The 17,560-nt window shown below is 43.2% G+C and overlaps 1 protein-coding gene across 1 annotated transcript; it reads right to left on the bottom strand.

Moving 5' to 3' along the window:
- Window positions 1-9,216: 9,216 nt before the first annotated feature.
- On the bottom strand, window positions 9,217-11,706 carry LOC122221282 (mast cell protease 4-like). The gene is given in 8 exon segments (XM_042940607.1): window positions 9,217-9,441; window positions 9,444-9,462; window positions 9,902-10,104; window positions 10,107-10,155; window positions 10,394-10,528; window position 10,923; window positions 10,976-11,126; window positions 11,652-11,706. Coding segments are annotated over 8 exon segments (735 nt in total). The 3' UTR covers window positions 9,217-9,319.
- Window positions 11,707-17,560: the final 5,854 nt, after the last annotated feature.

Raw genomic sequence — 17,560 nt, forward strand, 5'->3', positions numbered from 1 at the left:
ATAAACACTGATTTGGTCCCCTTGTGTTATATCTTGTGTGGTCATATAACGGTTTGATGGGCAAATGGTGCATATGTCCTCCTGGAGGCTGTTTATCTTTCCCTCTAAATTCTCCTAAACATATTACAGATTAATCAGATTTACCAGACTTGAGTCATGTCCTGCTTTGTACACCATCTTGTTTTATTTGTTGAACTTTAAGTTGCCAGGGTGTTTCTTAACCTTGTTCTCTGAGTAATAGCTGTGTCTTTTTGGATTGAGCATGTGACTGAAGTGGGTTTAACCTCAAATTGCCATGCAGGACTAGAACAGCTGTAAACGTTGACCCATGTTGCAAGAAGAAATACTCTTGTAAGAAATACTATGGAGAGGGACACCTGATGGCACGGGCTTGTGCTTTCTTGCCTCTAACTGAGATAGCAGTGCAATGGAGAAGGGACAGTAAGTACATTCTTCATGGCATTGGCCACATTTTCCCGAAGCAGGCTGGAGCTCACTCTGTGCTTGCCCTTGCAATAGCTGATGTTTCTGAAAGACCAAGTTTTTCTGAATTTAACTGCTACTGGTTTACATTCAATATCTGCCGAGTAATTTGCAAGGATATATAAGCTGATACAGGTTCGTGTATCTGGGCCTGTAGCCCTACCACACTAGTTCCTTTTTTTTAAATTTTATTTTTAATTTGTTAAAATTTACATCCAAATTAGTTAGCATATAGTGCAACAATGATTTCAGGAGTAGATTGCTTAGTGCCCCTTACTCATTTAGCCCATTCCCTCTCCCACAACACCTCCAGTAACCCTCAGTTTGTTCTCCATATTTATGAGCCTCTTATGCTTTGTCCCCCTCCCTGTTTTTATATTATTTTTGTTTCCCTTCCCTTATGTTCATCTGTTTTGTCTCTTAGAGTCCTCATATGAGTGAAGTCATATGATTTTTGTCTTTTTCTGACTGACTGATTTCACTTGGCATAATACCCTCCAGTTCCACCCACGTAGTTGCAAATGGCAAGATTTCATTCTTTTTTGATTGCCGAGTAATACTCCATTGTATATATATACCACATCTTCTTTATCCATTCATCCATCGATGGACATTTGGGCTCTTTGCATACTTTGGCTATTGTTGATAGTGCTGCTATAAACATGGGGGTGCATGTGTCCCTTCAAAACAGCACACCTGTATCCCTTGGATAAATGCCTAGCAGTGCAATTACTGGGTCATAGGGTAGTTCTAGTTTTAGTTTTTTGAGGAACCTCCATGCTGTTTTCCAGAGTGGCTGCACCAGCTTGCATTCCCACCACCAATGCAAGAGAGATCCTCTTTCTCCGCATCCTTGCCAACATCTGCTGTTGCCTGAGTTGTTAATGTTAGCCATTCTGACAGGTGTAAGGTGGTATCTCATTGTGGTTTTTATTTGTATTTCCCTGATGATGAGTGATGTTGAGCATTTCTTTGTGTCGGTTGGCCATCTGGATGTCTTTTTTGGAGAAGTGTCTATTCATGTCTTTTGCCCATTTTTTCATGGGATTATTTGATTTTTGGGTGTTGAGTTTGATCAGTTCTTTATAGATTTTGGATACTAACCCTTTATCTGATGTGTCATTTGCAAATATCTTCTCCCATTCTGTTGGTTGCCTTTTAGTTTTGCTGATTGTTTCCATCACTGTGCAGAAGCTTTTTACTTTGATGAGCTCCTGGTAGTTCATTTTTGCTTTTGTTTCCCTTGCCTCTGGAGACGTGTTGAGTAAGAAGTTGCTGTGGGCAAGGTCAGAGATGTTTTTGCCTGCTTTCTCCTCGAGGATTTTGATGGCTTCCTGTCTTACATTGAGGTCTTTCATCCATTTTGAGTTTATTTTTGTGTCTGGTGTAAGAAAGTGGTCCAGGTTGATTCTTCTGCATGTCACTGTCCAGTTTTCCCAGTACCACTTGCTGAAGAGACTTTGTTACACTGGATATTCTTTCCTGCTTTGTCAAAGATTAGCCAGCTATACGTTTGTGGGTCCATTTCTGGGTTCTCTATTCTGTTCTACTGATCTGAGTGTCTGTTCTTGTGCCAGTACCATACTGTCTTGATAATTACAGTTTTGTAGTATAGCTTGAAGTCTGGGATTGTGATGCCTCCTGCTTTGGTTTTCTTTTTCAGGATTGCTTTGGCTATTCAGGGTCTTTTCTGGTTCCATACAAATTTTAGGATTGTTTGTTCTAGCTCTGAGAAGAATGCTGGTGTTATTTTGATAGGGATTGCATTGAATATGTAGATTGCTTTGGGTAGTATCGACATTTTAACAATATTTGTTCTTCCTATCCAGGAGCATGGAATCTTTTTCCATTTATTGGTGTCATCTTCAATTTCTTTCATAAGCTTTCTGTAGTTTTCAGTGTATAGATTTTTCACCTCTTTGGTTAGATTTATTCCTTGGTATATTATGGCTTTTTGTGTAACTGTAAATGGGATGGATTCCTTGATTTCTCTTTCTGTTGCTTCATTTTTGGTGTATAGGAATGCAACTGATTTCTGTGCATTGATTTTATATCCTGCACTTTGTTGAATTCATGAATCAGTTCTAGCAGTTTTTTGGTGGAATAAATAAAAAATTTAATAAAATAATTTTTTAATAATTTAATAATACATATATAGTTGCATATATATGTGTGTGTATATATATATATATATATATATATATATATATATATATGTATGTATTTAAAAATACACACACAAAAAAGCGAATAAATGATGCTAGATCCTAGGTGTGTTTTTGTATGGGTGTTGAAAGTGGTTTGACAGATTAGAGAAAAAAAGGGGGAGAGAAAAAAAAGGAAATCATTTGAGAATTTGAAAAAATGAATACACTGAAGTAGACTAAAATGAGATGATGGGAGTAAAATATAATTTGAAAAAATTTACACAAAAGTAAAGAATATAGTAGAGAAAATTAAAGAAAAATATTTTTAATAAAAATTAAAAATAAAATTAATTTTTTCTCTTTTTGTATTCAAGAAAAAGAAAAGAAATGAAAAAGAGAAAAGAGAGAGAGAGAAAAAAGAAGGAAATTGTTTTAAAATTTGAAAAAGTGAATACACTGAAGTAGACTAAAATAAAATGATGGAAGTAAAATAGAATTTGAAAAAATTGGGGCGCCTGGGTGGCGCAGTCGGTTAAGCGTCCGACTTCAGCCAGGTCACGATCTCGCGGTCCGTGAGTTCGAGCCCCGCGTCAGGCTCTGGGCTGATGGCTCGGAGCCTGGAGCCTGTTTCCGATTCTGTGTCTCCCTCTCTCTCTGCCCCTCCCCTGTTCATGCTCTGTCTCTCTCTGTCCCAAAAATAAATAAAAAACGTTGGAAAAAAAATTAAAAAAAAAAAAAAAAAAAAAAAAGAATTTGAAAAAATTTACACAAAGGTAAAAAATATAGTAAAAAAATTAAAGAAAAATATTTTTAATAAAAATTGAAAATAAAAATGAATTTTTTTCTCTTTCTGTATTCAAGAAAAAGAAAAGAAGTGAAAAAGAGAAAAAAAGAAAGAAAATTGAATAGATGGATCTGCTAACAGATTGCAATAGGACTGAAATTACTTAGTTTTCCCCTAGAAGTCAGACTATGAAGCGCTTTATAGTCCATAAACTAAGTAGGCGGTGAGACCTGTGTTCTTGAAGAGCAAGGTTGGCGAGGTTGGCAGGCTCAGTGTAATGGCTCCGCTCTCCACTATATGGCACTGCTAGCCTACTGGGGTGGAATGTTATGGTGCTCACAGGTGCGTGGGAGTATGCGCATGTGCGGGAGCGGTGAAAATGGCGTCACCCAGCTACCTGGTCTAGTATTGGAAGTCTGTTTTCCCAGTCAGCAATCTCACACCCGTCCTTTGTCTTCAGTTTTCTTCCACTCCCCGCTTTTTCACTCTCTGTGACCAAGCCCCAGGCAGTACCTCTCACCCGAGTTTTGTCTCAGATGCAGCTGTTTTCCCTGGCCCCTTACTTCAAAGGAACTGTGGCTTTGACCCGCTCCGCCCCTCTGCAGGAGGGTCTCACCGAGCAATGGCTGAATGTCAGCTGCACCCAGGAACACTTGCTGGACCCTGCTGCTGCTGGTGCCCTGAGACTGCAGCCAGGTGCCAGCCCACCCCAGGAAAACGTTCGTGAGATAGTGTAGCAGCAGCTTTTCAGGGATTATGGAAAATCACAACACACATCTGGCACCAGACTTCACCCTTAATGACCTTGTTCCAGCACCAGCGAATGTGGCCTTTTTCTGGGGTCTGCTGGGACCAGGTGGCTTTAACCGTCTCTACCAAATGTCCTTGCAGCAGTGGAACAGCTTTTTCTGTGTGGCCCAACAACCTCCCAGACCCCACTCTGCTCCTGGGGATTTGCCCTTCCCACCAGAGCACCACCAGGTATTGAGCTGCAGAGTTGAGGCCTTTGCGCTCCCCTTGTTTACAGTCTTAATGGCATTTAAACCCTCTCCTTTCTCCTTTCTCCCTTTTTAGTTTTGTCCCTGCGGCTGTTTCCAATTTTCCGCTTTCTCTCCAGCTGCTTTTGGGGAGGGGTGCTTTTCCCGTATTCTCCCCTCCCCTGCCCCCATCTCCATCCTCTCTCCACCTGCAAAAGCACCTCCCTTCCTGCAGCTTCTCGCTCCCCAAGTTCACCTCTCCGTGCTGCGTACCTGCTAGGTTCTGTGGCTCAGGTTGTGCAGATTGTTGTGTTACTTCTCCAATCAGTTTTCTAGGTGTGCAGGATGGTTTAGTGTTGGTCTGGCTGTATTTCATGGACGCGAGACACACAGAAAACTTCCATGCTGTTCCGCCATCTTGGCTCCTCCCCCGCACACTAGTTCCTTTTGAATGACTTCCCTCAGCATGATTGTTCCAGTGGACAGATTATCCAGGAGAATGACGGATGAAGAGGTCCTGGGAGCTGACTCCAAGTTTTGGATTGGGAGGAATAGGTCTCATGGCCTCACACAGGCTCTGCAGCAAGAACCACCCCCCACCCATGGGTGCTTTTTTGGATTTCTTCCTGCTAGGTCTTTTTTCCATTTACCATTCTTGCGATAGGCTGGTGTTTGAGCAGGGAAAGTCCTAGGGTGCCCCTTCTCATGAATTTGGGCAAGCCCTTTGCCCTGAGCAGTTTCTCCTCTGGACCCTGTGATGCTATCACCCCTCATCACTCTCAGGATCGGTCAGGCAGGCACTCCTCTTCTGCACCTCAGAATTAACATGGCACCAAGTGGCTGTGGTGGCCTTATGTTTTCTGGGTGTGCTGTGGGAGAGACTGGTGAGGCAACAGCTGTGGTTTCCCTTCCAGGGGTCTACGCCATGCTCGTTTAATCTGTGGCTGTCGTCAATGACAGAGTCAACGCCTGGAGGCTCGGCCCATGGTGTCCCCGGCTGCTTCCTGTGGGCCACACTGTCAGGATATCACTACTGGATTTGGACCCACTTGTGTTCTAGACAGTCCTAGAATGGGCTGGTATCCTCCTTCTACTGGGATTGCTATTCTGTGTTGAGGCCTCATACGGGTGTCTCGTTTGACTTGTTTTTTTCTCCATGTCTTATGTTTTTAGTTGCAAGGAGATTCCTTTGTTCCTTGAGTGGTGAGTGCTCCCAGCTGCAGGTAGATTCCAGTAAGGCTGTTGGGACAGCTTGAGGAGAAGTTATGTGAGATATCAGAGGCAGGGGGTGTACAGAACCCCCAGCACGGGGGCGAGCCAGCCATCTAGGCGTCACTGAGAGTTTTCCCCAGTGTTTCTGATGAAAGACATTTGGGTTGTTTCCAGGTTTTTGTAATTAGGAATAGAGCTGCTTTAAACGTTTGGGTACAGGTTTTTGTGTGAACTTAAGTTTTCATTTCTGTAAGGTAAACAGCCAGGGGTAGGATTCTAGGTCATACAGTAAGTGTATATTTAATTTTCTAAGAAACTGCCAACCTCTTTTCTAAAGTGGCTGTACCACTCTGCACTCCCCTAGCAACGGATGAAAGTTATGCAAGCCCTGTCAGTCCCTTGGGGTCCGATTCAGCCTGCAGACAGTCCAGATCTCTGCGGTCTCGACAGGCCCCAGTACTTGTTGGAGGCCACGCTGGCAGGGTAGGCTGACCACTCTGTCCACGTCTCTGGTTGTCTAGCTTCCCGGGAAGAAAAGCTGCCGTATAAATGTGCTGTCCCAAGGGGTCAGGAGTGTGTGGGGCCTTAGAAGTAATTCAGTGTGTGCTGTGGTCTCCTAGGCAGACATCACACATAATGTCCTGTTCCTTGTATTTCATGTTTAAAACTACTTAATTGTACAAATATAAAATGAGATTTAGGGCTAAAAGAAAAAAAACCACATCTTTTAATTACCATTGTAGCATAAGTTCTTTCATTTTTGAGATTTTTCTGATTTTTTCTTTTCAAAATTTGTCAGACGGGGTGCCTGGGTGGCTCAGTCGGTTAAGCATCTGACTTCGGCTCAGGTCATGATCTCACAGTTGGTGGGTTTGAACCCGATGGGCTTTGTGCTGATAGTGCAGAGCTTGCTTGGGATTCTGTGTCTTGCTCTCTCTCTGCCCCTCCCCCACTTGTGCTTGCGCTCTCTCTCAAAAATAAATAAACACACACACCCAAAAAAAACCTAAAAAAAACTAAAAAAAAATTTCAGACTTATGCCTGTTTTTTTCTTTCTTTAATGGTAATTTAGGGGTGGCTGGGTGGCTCAGTCGGTTGTGTCTGACTCTTGATCTCAGCTCAAATCTTGATCTCAGGGTCATGAGATCCAGTCCTGTGTTGGGCTCTGCACTGGACATGAAGCCTACTTAAAAAAAAAAGGTAATTAAAATTTTTTTTCACAATCATGTTTTATTTGCATCACAAGTATATATCACAAACTATATTTTATACATTGTGTGGCCATTAACATAGATCTATTTTTTTTTTAAATTTATTTTTAACGTTTATTTATTTTTGAGACAGAGAGAGACAGAGCATGAACGGGGAAGGGTCAGAGAGAGGGAGACACAGAATCTGAAACAGGCTCCAGGCTCTGAGCTGTCAGCACAGAGCCCGACGCGGGGCTTGAACTCACGGACTGCGAGATCATGACCTGAGCCGAAGTTGGCCGCTTAACTGACTGAGCCACCCAGGAGCCCAGATCTATTTTTTAAATAAAATTTTCTTTTAAATCATAAAAATTATAATATTTGCTATTGCTTTTATATTTTTGTATTTAGAGTGATTTTCACCAGGTCCTTTTTATTTCTTCCTATATCTTCAACTTTCTGTCTATTGTCCTATTTTTATTGTTCATTATTTACTGAAAAATGTTTATTCATTTATTTTGAGAGAGGGACGTTTGGGGAGGGGCAGAGAGAGAGGGGGAGAAAGCGAGAATCCCAAGCAGGTCCTATGCTGTCAGCACAGAGCCCAACATGGGGCTTGATCTCATGAACCATGAGATCGTGACCTGAGCCAAAGTCAAGAGTTGGATGCTTAACCGACTGAGCCACCCATGCACCCTATTTTTTACTTTTCTTATTTCTTTGTAAAAGTGTTTATTAATTTTGAGAGAGAGAGAGATCCCTCTCTCTCTCATTTGGGCTGCTTCCGTACCTTGGCTATTGTAAACAATGCTGCAATAAACATAAGGGTGCATGTATCTTTTCAAATTAGTGTTTTCATTTTCTTTGGGTAAATACCCGGTAGTGAGTAGTGAAATTACTGGATCTTATGGTATTTCTGTTTTTAAGTTTCTGAGGAATCTCCATACTATTTTCCACAGCGGCTGTACCAATTTACCCACTTAGACTTGTTTTACACATAGAGTTAATTACCAGTCTTGTATATTATGCTAGCTTTTTTTTCTTTTTTTTTTTCTTTTTTTTTTTTAACACCAGTACTGACCAGTGGCAAAGCTGGAAGTCATGAACTGTGGGCTGGCAGGCTATAGGCGGATGGAGGTGCTGGGTTCCCTGTGGGCAGCAACGGCAGCTCTTTCCTGCCTGGGGCCAGGCCTGCCTTCTCAGGACTTTTAGGGACTGTAGTGGGACCTGTTTGGAGGTCCTTGAATTGCAGGTTCCTGAGAGTTAGTTGGAGTTCATGCGTTAGGGTAGGTGTGGCTGTGTGTTTGCTCAGCTCAGAGTGTTGCAGGTCACTTGGAGGAGGAAATGTTGGAGAACTTGGCCCAACTCAGATATCCTTCTGGAAGACCTGAGACATCGTGTCATTTCTGGGGGAAGATGACAGTTGAATTTGGGTGGCTCTGATGTAGTTCACAGACTGGGCTGACGCTGATGGTTTTGGGGCTCTCCCCTCAGCTAGAATGGTCCTGCCCCACCTACAACTTTGTTTTGACGGCTGTAACAGACGGACCCATCTGGAGGACTTCTAGGTGTCATCCCTCCCCCTCCCTCCTGAGTTCTTGTGCTTGGGAAGTTTTATCCTCCCCACTTTTCCATCTTGGCACATGGTTCCCTGGCTTCAGACCCAATATTGAGAGAGATGATAATGATGAGGTAGAAGTGGGTGTAGGGACTCGAGATAACAACAGCCTAGGCCTGGGGTCATCTCTGGAAACAGTCATTGGGAGTTTGCTATGGTGCATCTCTGCTCTGAACTGCAGTAGCTGAGACACAGGTTTTGAGGAAAGAGTAACATTGAGAGGAGGAGGAAGAAGAAAAGGAGGCAGTGGGGGAAGAAGGTAAATTAGTGCCAACATTACTTTGGATGTTTTTTTTTTTTTTTTAATTTTTTTTTTTTAAACGTTTATTTATTTTTGAGACAGAGAGAGACAGAGCATGAACGGGGGAGGGTCAGAGAGAGGGAGACACAGAATCTGAAACAGGCTCCGGGCTCTGAGCTGTCAGCACAGAGCCCGATGCGGGGCTTGAACTCACGGACTGCGAGATCATGGCCTAAGCCGAAGTCGGCCGCTTTTACCGATTGAGCCACCCAGGCGCCCCGTGGATGTTAAATCCAAAGTGTGCAGATCAAATTTTTTTCTTCAATAATCCATAATACCACACAGTGCACAGGGAGATAAGTAGGCAAGATTATTAATCTGGTAAGAAAGGAGCCCAGAACAATTCTTCATTCAAGCCATAGAAGGATATCTGGACTCCTCCGTCAGAGCAGACCAGCTCCGTGGGAGAGAGAAGAGTCTCACACACATAAGTATGCTGAAGGCAGCATTTTTATTGAAGTTTGCTGGGGATACAATCAGTAGGGGCTTTGTGTGCCTCTGAGAGCCTCCCTGGGCTCAGGCTGGGGTCAGGTTCTGTGGAACCCAGGGCTACTCAGGGAGGCCTCGGGCTTTGGGATTCTCACGTAGGCTGGTCAGGCTTCTGTGGCTACTGTTTCTTCAAGATTTTATTAATCCAAGGCACATATGGGGAGATTCGAGTGAAGACAGCAGGGGGTTTTGCATCTGTACATCCATAAGACACAATACCTTGGGCCACCCCTGCACAAAAAGGGGACCCCCAGAATCCCCCTGTGGGTTAGAGAAAGCAGATCACGAACAGGGAACGTCCTTCTCACCCTACTGTCACTTCATCTGGGTTCTATCAGCAACCTGGCTAGTTCCAAGATACCCTAGAGTCAGATCAGGAATCCTGGCTCCTCATGGAGTCATAAGTTAGGGGTTTAATGTCTCTGGCATGGAACCATAAGCCTAGATCCTGTCCTCTCCATCTCTTCCTTTCTCTCCTGAAGACCTGTCACCAGGTCTTCAACTAGATGAGAGGGTCAGAGGCAGGACTTGGGTATGTGAGGATGGAACTCAGAAGGAGGATTCTAGTTCCCATGGTGCTAGAAACCCACAAACTCAGACACCAGTCACTGTACTAGGGGACTTTGTGACCCCACATCCTCCCAGGAGGATGCTGTCTCCCAGGGACCATTGTGAGGAGAAAGTGTAAGTGTGTGGTCACCTTGTATGTCGATCTTGTCTTCCTGGGATTGCCCACACAGATTTGTAATTTATGGCTGTAAAACGTATAGTGGTTGCAGGCCTTGGCATCCATGAGTTTCAACTTCACCTCCCTCAGAGTATCTGACACCGGCTCCATCACTCCCGTTCTTCCCCAGCCAGCTGCCCTGCACATTCTCCCAGGTGGAATGAAGGTAGACCGGTGGGCAGGGAGATTGTCCCCACGGCGTGGGTCAGCTTGGCTCTCATTTGTAGCTGTGAGGGAGGGAGAGTAGATGGACCTCCAGTCCCAGAGAAAGTGGGTCCCAGTGTGCTGTGGTAGAGGCTCCCTGGGCAGGGCCAAGAGTTTCTCCCCAGTGGGATGGTGATGACATGGAGTGGGATGAGGGTGGGTCCCGAGGACATGGGTTGGACAAGGGAGAATGAGAAATGCACAGGTTAGGAGAAAAGTTCAAGAAGGGGGAATGGGAAAGTGCTGGAAGGCTAATGGCACCTTCAGTAACATGATGTCATTAAGGTTGGTGAAAAAGTTGTAATTTGGGTGAACTATTTGTTCTGAGACTTCCAGCTTCTGCCATGTGGATTCTTCCTGTTTTATGTCATGAGCTCCCAGAGTGACAGTAATTTTCTTGTTGAGAAGGAGGAGAGAGGCAGGAAAAGGTGCTGGTCTTCTGAAAAGGGTTCATTCTGAGCAAGGAGACATCAGGCTCTCTTCTTTCCCAGTACAAGGCAAGACCTGAGGAACTCAGGTCTTAACTGAGGACAGAAGTCCCCCTTCCCACCCCGGGATCATAGTGGGTTCACGAAGGGCCAGGCCCTGGCAGCTGCATGGGACTGAGCGAGCTCAGCTGGCTGGCATCAGGACAGTAAGGCAGTGTTAGCTTGCTGTGACCTGGCTGGTCTTTGGAGGTGGAGACAGCAAATGAAAATGGGCTGGTCCCTCCCAATATGCATTGCTGATCATCTTGAGATGAGCAGGACACAAGAATTTCTCCTTAGGCCACTTTGAAGTTGCGTGTAACTCTGGCACCTACAGCTCCTCACGTGAAAAGAGAGTAGGTCAAAGTTTTCTTACCTTCCTTTACCATGAGCGGCTGTCATCACAAATTCTTGACTTACGAGAAACCCACCACAGCTGGCAACATAACCCTGGTCAGTGATGATTTCCAGATGGGCCATGTAGGGGCGGGGGTGTGGCTTGGACTCAATGCCACTGATGATTTCCACTGAAACAGAGAACCCCAGGTCCCTAAACGCAGGCTCCCTTGCCTTCGGATAGAGCACTGGGTGAGGGAAAGGAGGTGGAAGCTGAGGACCCACATAGCTTTTACCTTACTTCTAATGGAGCTCAGACCTCTGTGTGTCCTTTTTGCTGGTTTCTTGACCCTAATCCGCCTTGTCAACTGACCCTCACCCTACTTTCAGAACACGATGGTTAGTCTTGATTCTGAGCTGTCATCTAAACGTTTCTTCAGGTCTCTATCCTGACCTCTTCCACCTGAGAGCAAGCACCAAGAAGGACCATGAATCAGAATTGTGGCTATTTTCAGGAAAGTGGGTTAGGAGGAACTTCCAAAGACAGTGTTCTGATTCTTTCTCCACCCAAGTCTTCTCATCCCAGGGAAACTGTCATCAACTGCAGGAAAAGAGTCTGACCCTTCCAGGTGGAGATTTCCCCCTAGAATACTTGTCATGGAACTTGTAGCCTGACTTAAGGGCTTCTTTGACAGGGGGTTACACCCTAGACTCACCAGCTCCAGCTTCAGGAGGCAAAAGAAAGGCCAACAAAAGGAGTAGGACCTGCATTTTCCCAGTGATAGTGTCCATGGTGAGCTTCTTCTGTCCCTGCCCTCCCTTGCCCCTGCTTTTATAACCCCAGAAGTAGAAGGAAGAGGAGGACTGGAAACTACAGAAACCACCTAGTCACATTTTTGTCTTTCACTTTGGCCTGGCTAGCTTCCTCATCAGAAAGTCTTATGACCCTTCTCTCTGCTCTGCTGGTGTCGAGGCTATGGTCAGAGCCCCAGAGTTCTGTTTACTGGGATGAGGCATGCACCTTTCTCATCTAATGCCGTTCTCTTGAGGCAGCATAGTAACACAGATGAAGGGGTTTTAATTTTTTAAAATTGTATTTATTTTTATTATTGAAGTATAGTTGCCATATCATGTTATGTTAGGTTTCAGGCATACAACACAGTGATTCAACAATTCTATACATTACTCAGTGCTCCCCATGATAAGTGTACTCACCATCCATCACCATACAGTATTATCACAATCTTATTGACAATATTCCCTATGCTGTACTTTCTCTCTTCAGGACTGATTTATTTCACAAAATATAAATAAGAATGTATAAATAGATGTAAAATTTATTTATAAAATATAAGGATGTATAAATAAAATATATTTATAAAATATAAATATAAATTTTATAAATAAGGAGGTTTATACTTCTTAACCCCCTTCACCTGTTTTGCCCATTCCCCACTGACTTCTTTTCTGGCAACCACCAATTTATTCTCTGTATTTAAGAGTCTGTTTTTGGGGCACCTGGATGGCTCAGTTGGTTAGGCTTCTGACTCTTGATATTAGTTCAGGTCATGATCTCACAGTTCCTGAGACAGAGATCCAAAATACATCAGATCTGAAACTCGTACTTTTTCCATTCCACTAATCTGAACAACAAGGGATGTGGGATGAAGGGTTAGTCTAGTAAATGGAGAAAGGAATGGAATGTATCAAGAAGAACACTTGTGTTCTCTAGAGGCTGTTGGGGTTTTCCCCTTGTGCACTGAGGGTCACACTTGGTTTGGTAACAAAATGACATCTCAGTTGTCATTATTTGAGATATTACTCTAGGCTTTCATTCTTTTATGTGCCTTGAGAAAGAAAAAAGTTGTTCTTGATTAAATAATAACATGCCATTGATTACAAGATTCATTCTTATTGTAAAGGGGTTAAAATGTAGAATATTGGGTATCTTGGAATCAATGAAATATGGTATATTCCAAGCACTCCTTCACCCTGACACCAATCCTGAGAACTATTATTGTTTCCATTTAACAGATGAGGAAACTGAGGCTCATAGAATTTGAGTCACTTGACAAGATGTCAAAGCCAATACATATCAGAATTAGGTGTCAAACTCTGTATCTTCCATATATGGATATATCTTTCCATATATCACCCTGCTTTCCTAGACCGTAAAAACAAAACAACAACAATGAGAAGGATCTAGAGAGGCTTTCTTCACCAATATCCACAGTTTTAGAAGATGCAGTCCTTCTAAGAAATCCCTTATTTTACATTATTCATAGTGGCTCTGCTTTCCTTAATTGAACTCTAAATAGTAGAGATGTTGGCACTGGAAGTGAGTAGGAACCTAACCTACACTTAGGTTCTGAAACTTGGCCTGGGTTATCTACTACAGGTTTTCTAAATTGAATATCTATCTATCTATCTATCTATCTATTTATATCTATATATAGATATTTTTAAAAGTTCATTTATGTATTTTTGAGAGGGGAGAGAGAGAGTCAGTGGGAAAAGGGCAGAGAGAGATGGAGAGAGAGAATCCCAAGCAGGCTCCACACTGTCAGCACAGAGCCTGATGCTGGGCTCGATCCCATGAACCGTGAGATTATGACCTGAGCTAAAATCAAGAGTTGGACACTTAACTGACCAAAGCCACACAGGTGTCCCTCTAATCTGAATATATTTGAAGACATTGCTTACCCTATTGTAAGTAGTAAAAGATATTAGTTGTAAGTTGTAAGTAACCATTAATGCATACAGTAGCAAACCTATTAAAATATCACTTGTACATACCTTTAATCCAAGGCAAGACTTTAGGTGACTAAGTATTTGCTGACATAGAACATATTAGCAGAAATAAGGAATATTACAGGGTTGGTTGGTTGCTTCTAGGTGCACTAAAGAACTTAGGAGAAGTAAGTGATGAGCTTTGGGCTTTCAGTTCCAAGCTTATGATCTAAGTAAAGGTCCAGAAATCTGTTCCATAAAGGAAACCCTTATATCATGGAATCTCCTGTCTGAGATTTCTAAATATTAAACCAATGTCTAATCCTGTGGGTGGTTTGAACATATTTTGAATCACCAAACTGGTAGGGTCTCTTATATAAAGTTACAGTGTTCACTGGGACTCTGAAGATTGGATTGGGAATACATTTGGACATATTCTGATGAAGCTGGCATTTTAATCCCTGAATTCCTCCAATCTTCCTTTGCCTGTCAGCAGCAGCCCATCTTTTCTGGTCTGAGGAGGTTAGTCTTCCCTCACCTGAAGAATCTGTAATGAGATTCCCTGAGGTAGTTACTTTGCAGCTGACTGCTGACCACCCTCTCCTACCACCTTTAGTGCTTCTAGATCTATAACCAGATTCAACTCCCAGTAAATCCCAGATGTGTGACCCATAAGGAATTGCAATATACACCAAAGCAGTTGTAAGATTTTTGCTAATTTATATCAAGAGAAACATGGGAAGGGGGAAGGGGTGGTATTGAGGGTGTTGGTGTAGGTGTTGGGCCAGGCTGACTTTGTTGATGGGATGAACTCAATACAGATTCCCATGTCAGCATATTTGATCAAGCATATCAAGGTAGTTCTAGCTATTTGACTAGTTGATTGGATTGAGCTATTGATCCAAAGGTGGCCTATACCAAGTGAAGTTGAGATGCCAGACTTCTTTGATATAGAGAAAATATTCAAAGCTATGAGGAAATTAGAAGGTAGAGTAGATTTATTATTGTGAGACTGGTTTACTCACCCCCTAAGTGTGTCTTAGGAGAGTACAGAGAACATTCTTTCCACCAAACTGTCAAAAATACTTCAGGGAGTGGGAGGCACTGACATCTCTGGAGAGTGCTGTAGTGGATATTTGCTGCAGGCTTAGAATGGCAGTGGGAATGGGTGCTATGATCCTGATGAGGTCAGGATCCCTGAGTTTCAAGGAGATAATGGGACCCCAGGGTGGGACAAGCCAAGCTACCGAGATGCTATAGGCTTGGTTACCATAATGGGCATCAGAATTGAAGCAGAGGTCAAGATAGAGGCCCATGACTTTGACTAATTGATCATGGTGTTCCCAGAACTGAAATAGATAGGCAGCCTACTAAGGTCTTAGTTGATTTGTATAAGTGGAAGCATTCTGGGTCTGGTGAACAGAGCTTTTGAATATCACAAGGCACATCAACTAGTTCTTGGACTTGAACCAAGTCATTGACCCTTGAATGATGAGGATGGACTACCTTTGAGGAAGGTCCTTGCTACATAGCCAAAAGTTGTACTATACATTTTCCTGTTTGTCTTCTTCAAAGCTACCTGTGGCCATTAGCAAAGTGACTATGAATTAGAGAAAAAAAACAGACATTTTCATGCCCTTGTTTGTTTGTTTTTTGTTGCTGGACTGATACAAATTCCCAAAGACCTAAAATTCCTGTGTGAATCACAGCCACACGAGAGGCTTGTGGACTGATCAACAAAGTTTTGGCATGTGTCCATCTCATAGTGGGTCCAGTGGGTTCCCAAATCAACCTTTGACTATTTCCCAAGCTCCAGAATGCAGAGGTAGAATAGATGTATTAAAAAGAATCTCCATAATGGTTGCCTGATTCATGGAGTGAGGGCTAATGTGGTAGAAAAAGGCCAAACGGAGCCACCAGAACTGCCTCTCCCTACCCAAATAGTAAACCAAGAGCAATATTATATTCATGGAGACATTCAGAGATTAGTGCAACCACCAAATTATAGAAGGATGCAAGAGTGATGATTCCTACCACATCTCCATTCAGATCACCTATTTGGTCTACTTAGTTTTTAGTTATAGGACTTCTGGGATCTCTGTCTTACTCCTGAGGAACTCTCGATGTTTTTTTAAAGGTTTGTTTGTTTATCTATCTATCTATCTACCTATCTATATCTATCTATCTATCTATCTATCTATCTATCTATCTATCTATCTATCGGGAGAGAGAGAATCCCAAGCAGGCCCCACACTATCAGTGCAGAGCCCAGTGTGGGGCTTGAACCCATGAATGGTGAGATCATGACCTAAGCTGAAACCAAGAGTCGGATGCTTAACCGACTGAACCACCCAGGCGCCCCTCAATTTTTTTAAAATTGTGTTGGTGCTTGAAGGTTAGAGAACAAAGAAGTCAGGGAGATAAAAGGTTGAGGGGATGTGGATTGTAATGTCTCAGGGAGAGAACTCCCTCTGGGGTGAAAGATGGCAGGAGAGCTTGTTTTATTTGTTTTCCTTTCTCACTTCTGTTGTAGGCTCATTGCAGACCTGAGAACAGTTGGCTTTGCATTGTTTCCTGTTCTATCTTCTTTTTTCTTTCTTTCTTTCTTTCTTTCTTTCTTTCTTTTCTTAAATTTTTTTAATGTTTATTTATTTATTAAAAAAAATTTTTTTTAACGTTTATTTATTTTTGAGACAGAGAGAGACAGAGCGTGAACAGGGGAGAGGCAGAGAGAGAGGGAGACACAGAATCTGAAACAGGCTCCAGGCTCTGAGCTGTCAGCACAGAGCCTGACGCAGGGCTCGAACTCACAGACCGTGAGATCATGACCTGAGCCGAAGTCGGACGCTTAACCGACTGAGCCACCCAGGCGCCCCTTAATGTTTATTTTTTAAGAGAGACAGAGACAGAGTATAAGTGGGGGAGGGGACCTTAAGAGAGAGGAAGACACAGAATCTGAAGCAGGCTCCAGGCTCTGAGCTGTCAGCTCAGAGCCTAGTGTGGGGTTTGAACTCCTGAACTGTGAGATCATGACCTGAGCTGAAGTTGGACACTTAACTGACTGAGCCACCCAGGTGCCCCTGTCTCATCTCCTTTCAATAGCTTCTAAATTTATGGACATGCTAGGCAGTCCTCAGGCCGTCCCCTTCCCAAGGGTTTGAGTAGTCCCTTAAATCTTGGATGCTTCTTTCATAAACCATGTGATGCTGCCAGTCTGTCAGCAATCAGCATTGGTCAGGCCAGCAAGAGACAGCTCTCTGCATCTTAGAATCAAATCTATCAATGGCAATCTTCCCATTATCTGGTGAGCTGTTGGAGGAGATCTGTTTGCACCATCTGTCTTTTTCATTTGCCTGCTTGAAGTTTGATTTGTGGTTGCTGCAAGGAATGAGATGGGGCAGCTGCTAGGAGCCAGCACAGCAGCAAGGGTCAGGGACATAGTCTCAAGGTATCTTTTATGCTCTCCCATCTGTGGGTTCAATTAACTGAAGGGGTGCTACTCAGAACTCTCCATTTAACTTTCCAGGATGTTTTCTCATGTAATGATTCTTGCAATTCCTTATCTCTTTATAGAACCATCCAGGAATAACTTTCTCCTTCCCTTAGATACCACATATGATTGATAAACTTTTGAGCTTTTGGCTGGTCTGTGGATACTGCTATGGTGGAGGGACCCAGGCACCAAGATCTCCTGTGAAGGATGACTTTTTAATGCTTGTAAGAGGATTGTCATATGGAGAAGAGAGGAGTGCATCTCTTAGGGCAAACATCTCTCATTTGAATATAAAGATCACACTGTCAAAGCTTGGGAAAGGGTTATCCTTTTCTTATAGAAGCCTTATTCAGGCCATGCATTTGGGAGCTAGGTGAAGTAAGTGCATAGTTAAGAGCTCTG

This window comes from Panthera leo, chromosome B3 (genome assembly GCF_018350215.1).
Source record: "Panthera leo isolate Ple1 chromosome B3, P.leo_Ple1_pat1.1, whole genome shotgun sequence".
NCBI lineage: Eukaryota > Metazoa > Chordata > Mammalia > Carnivora > Felidae > Panthera > Panthera leo.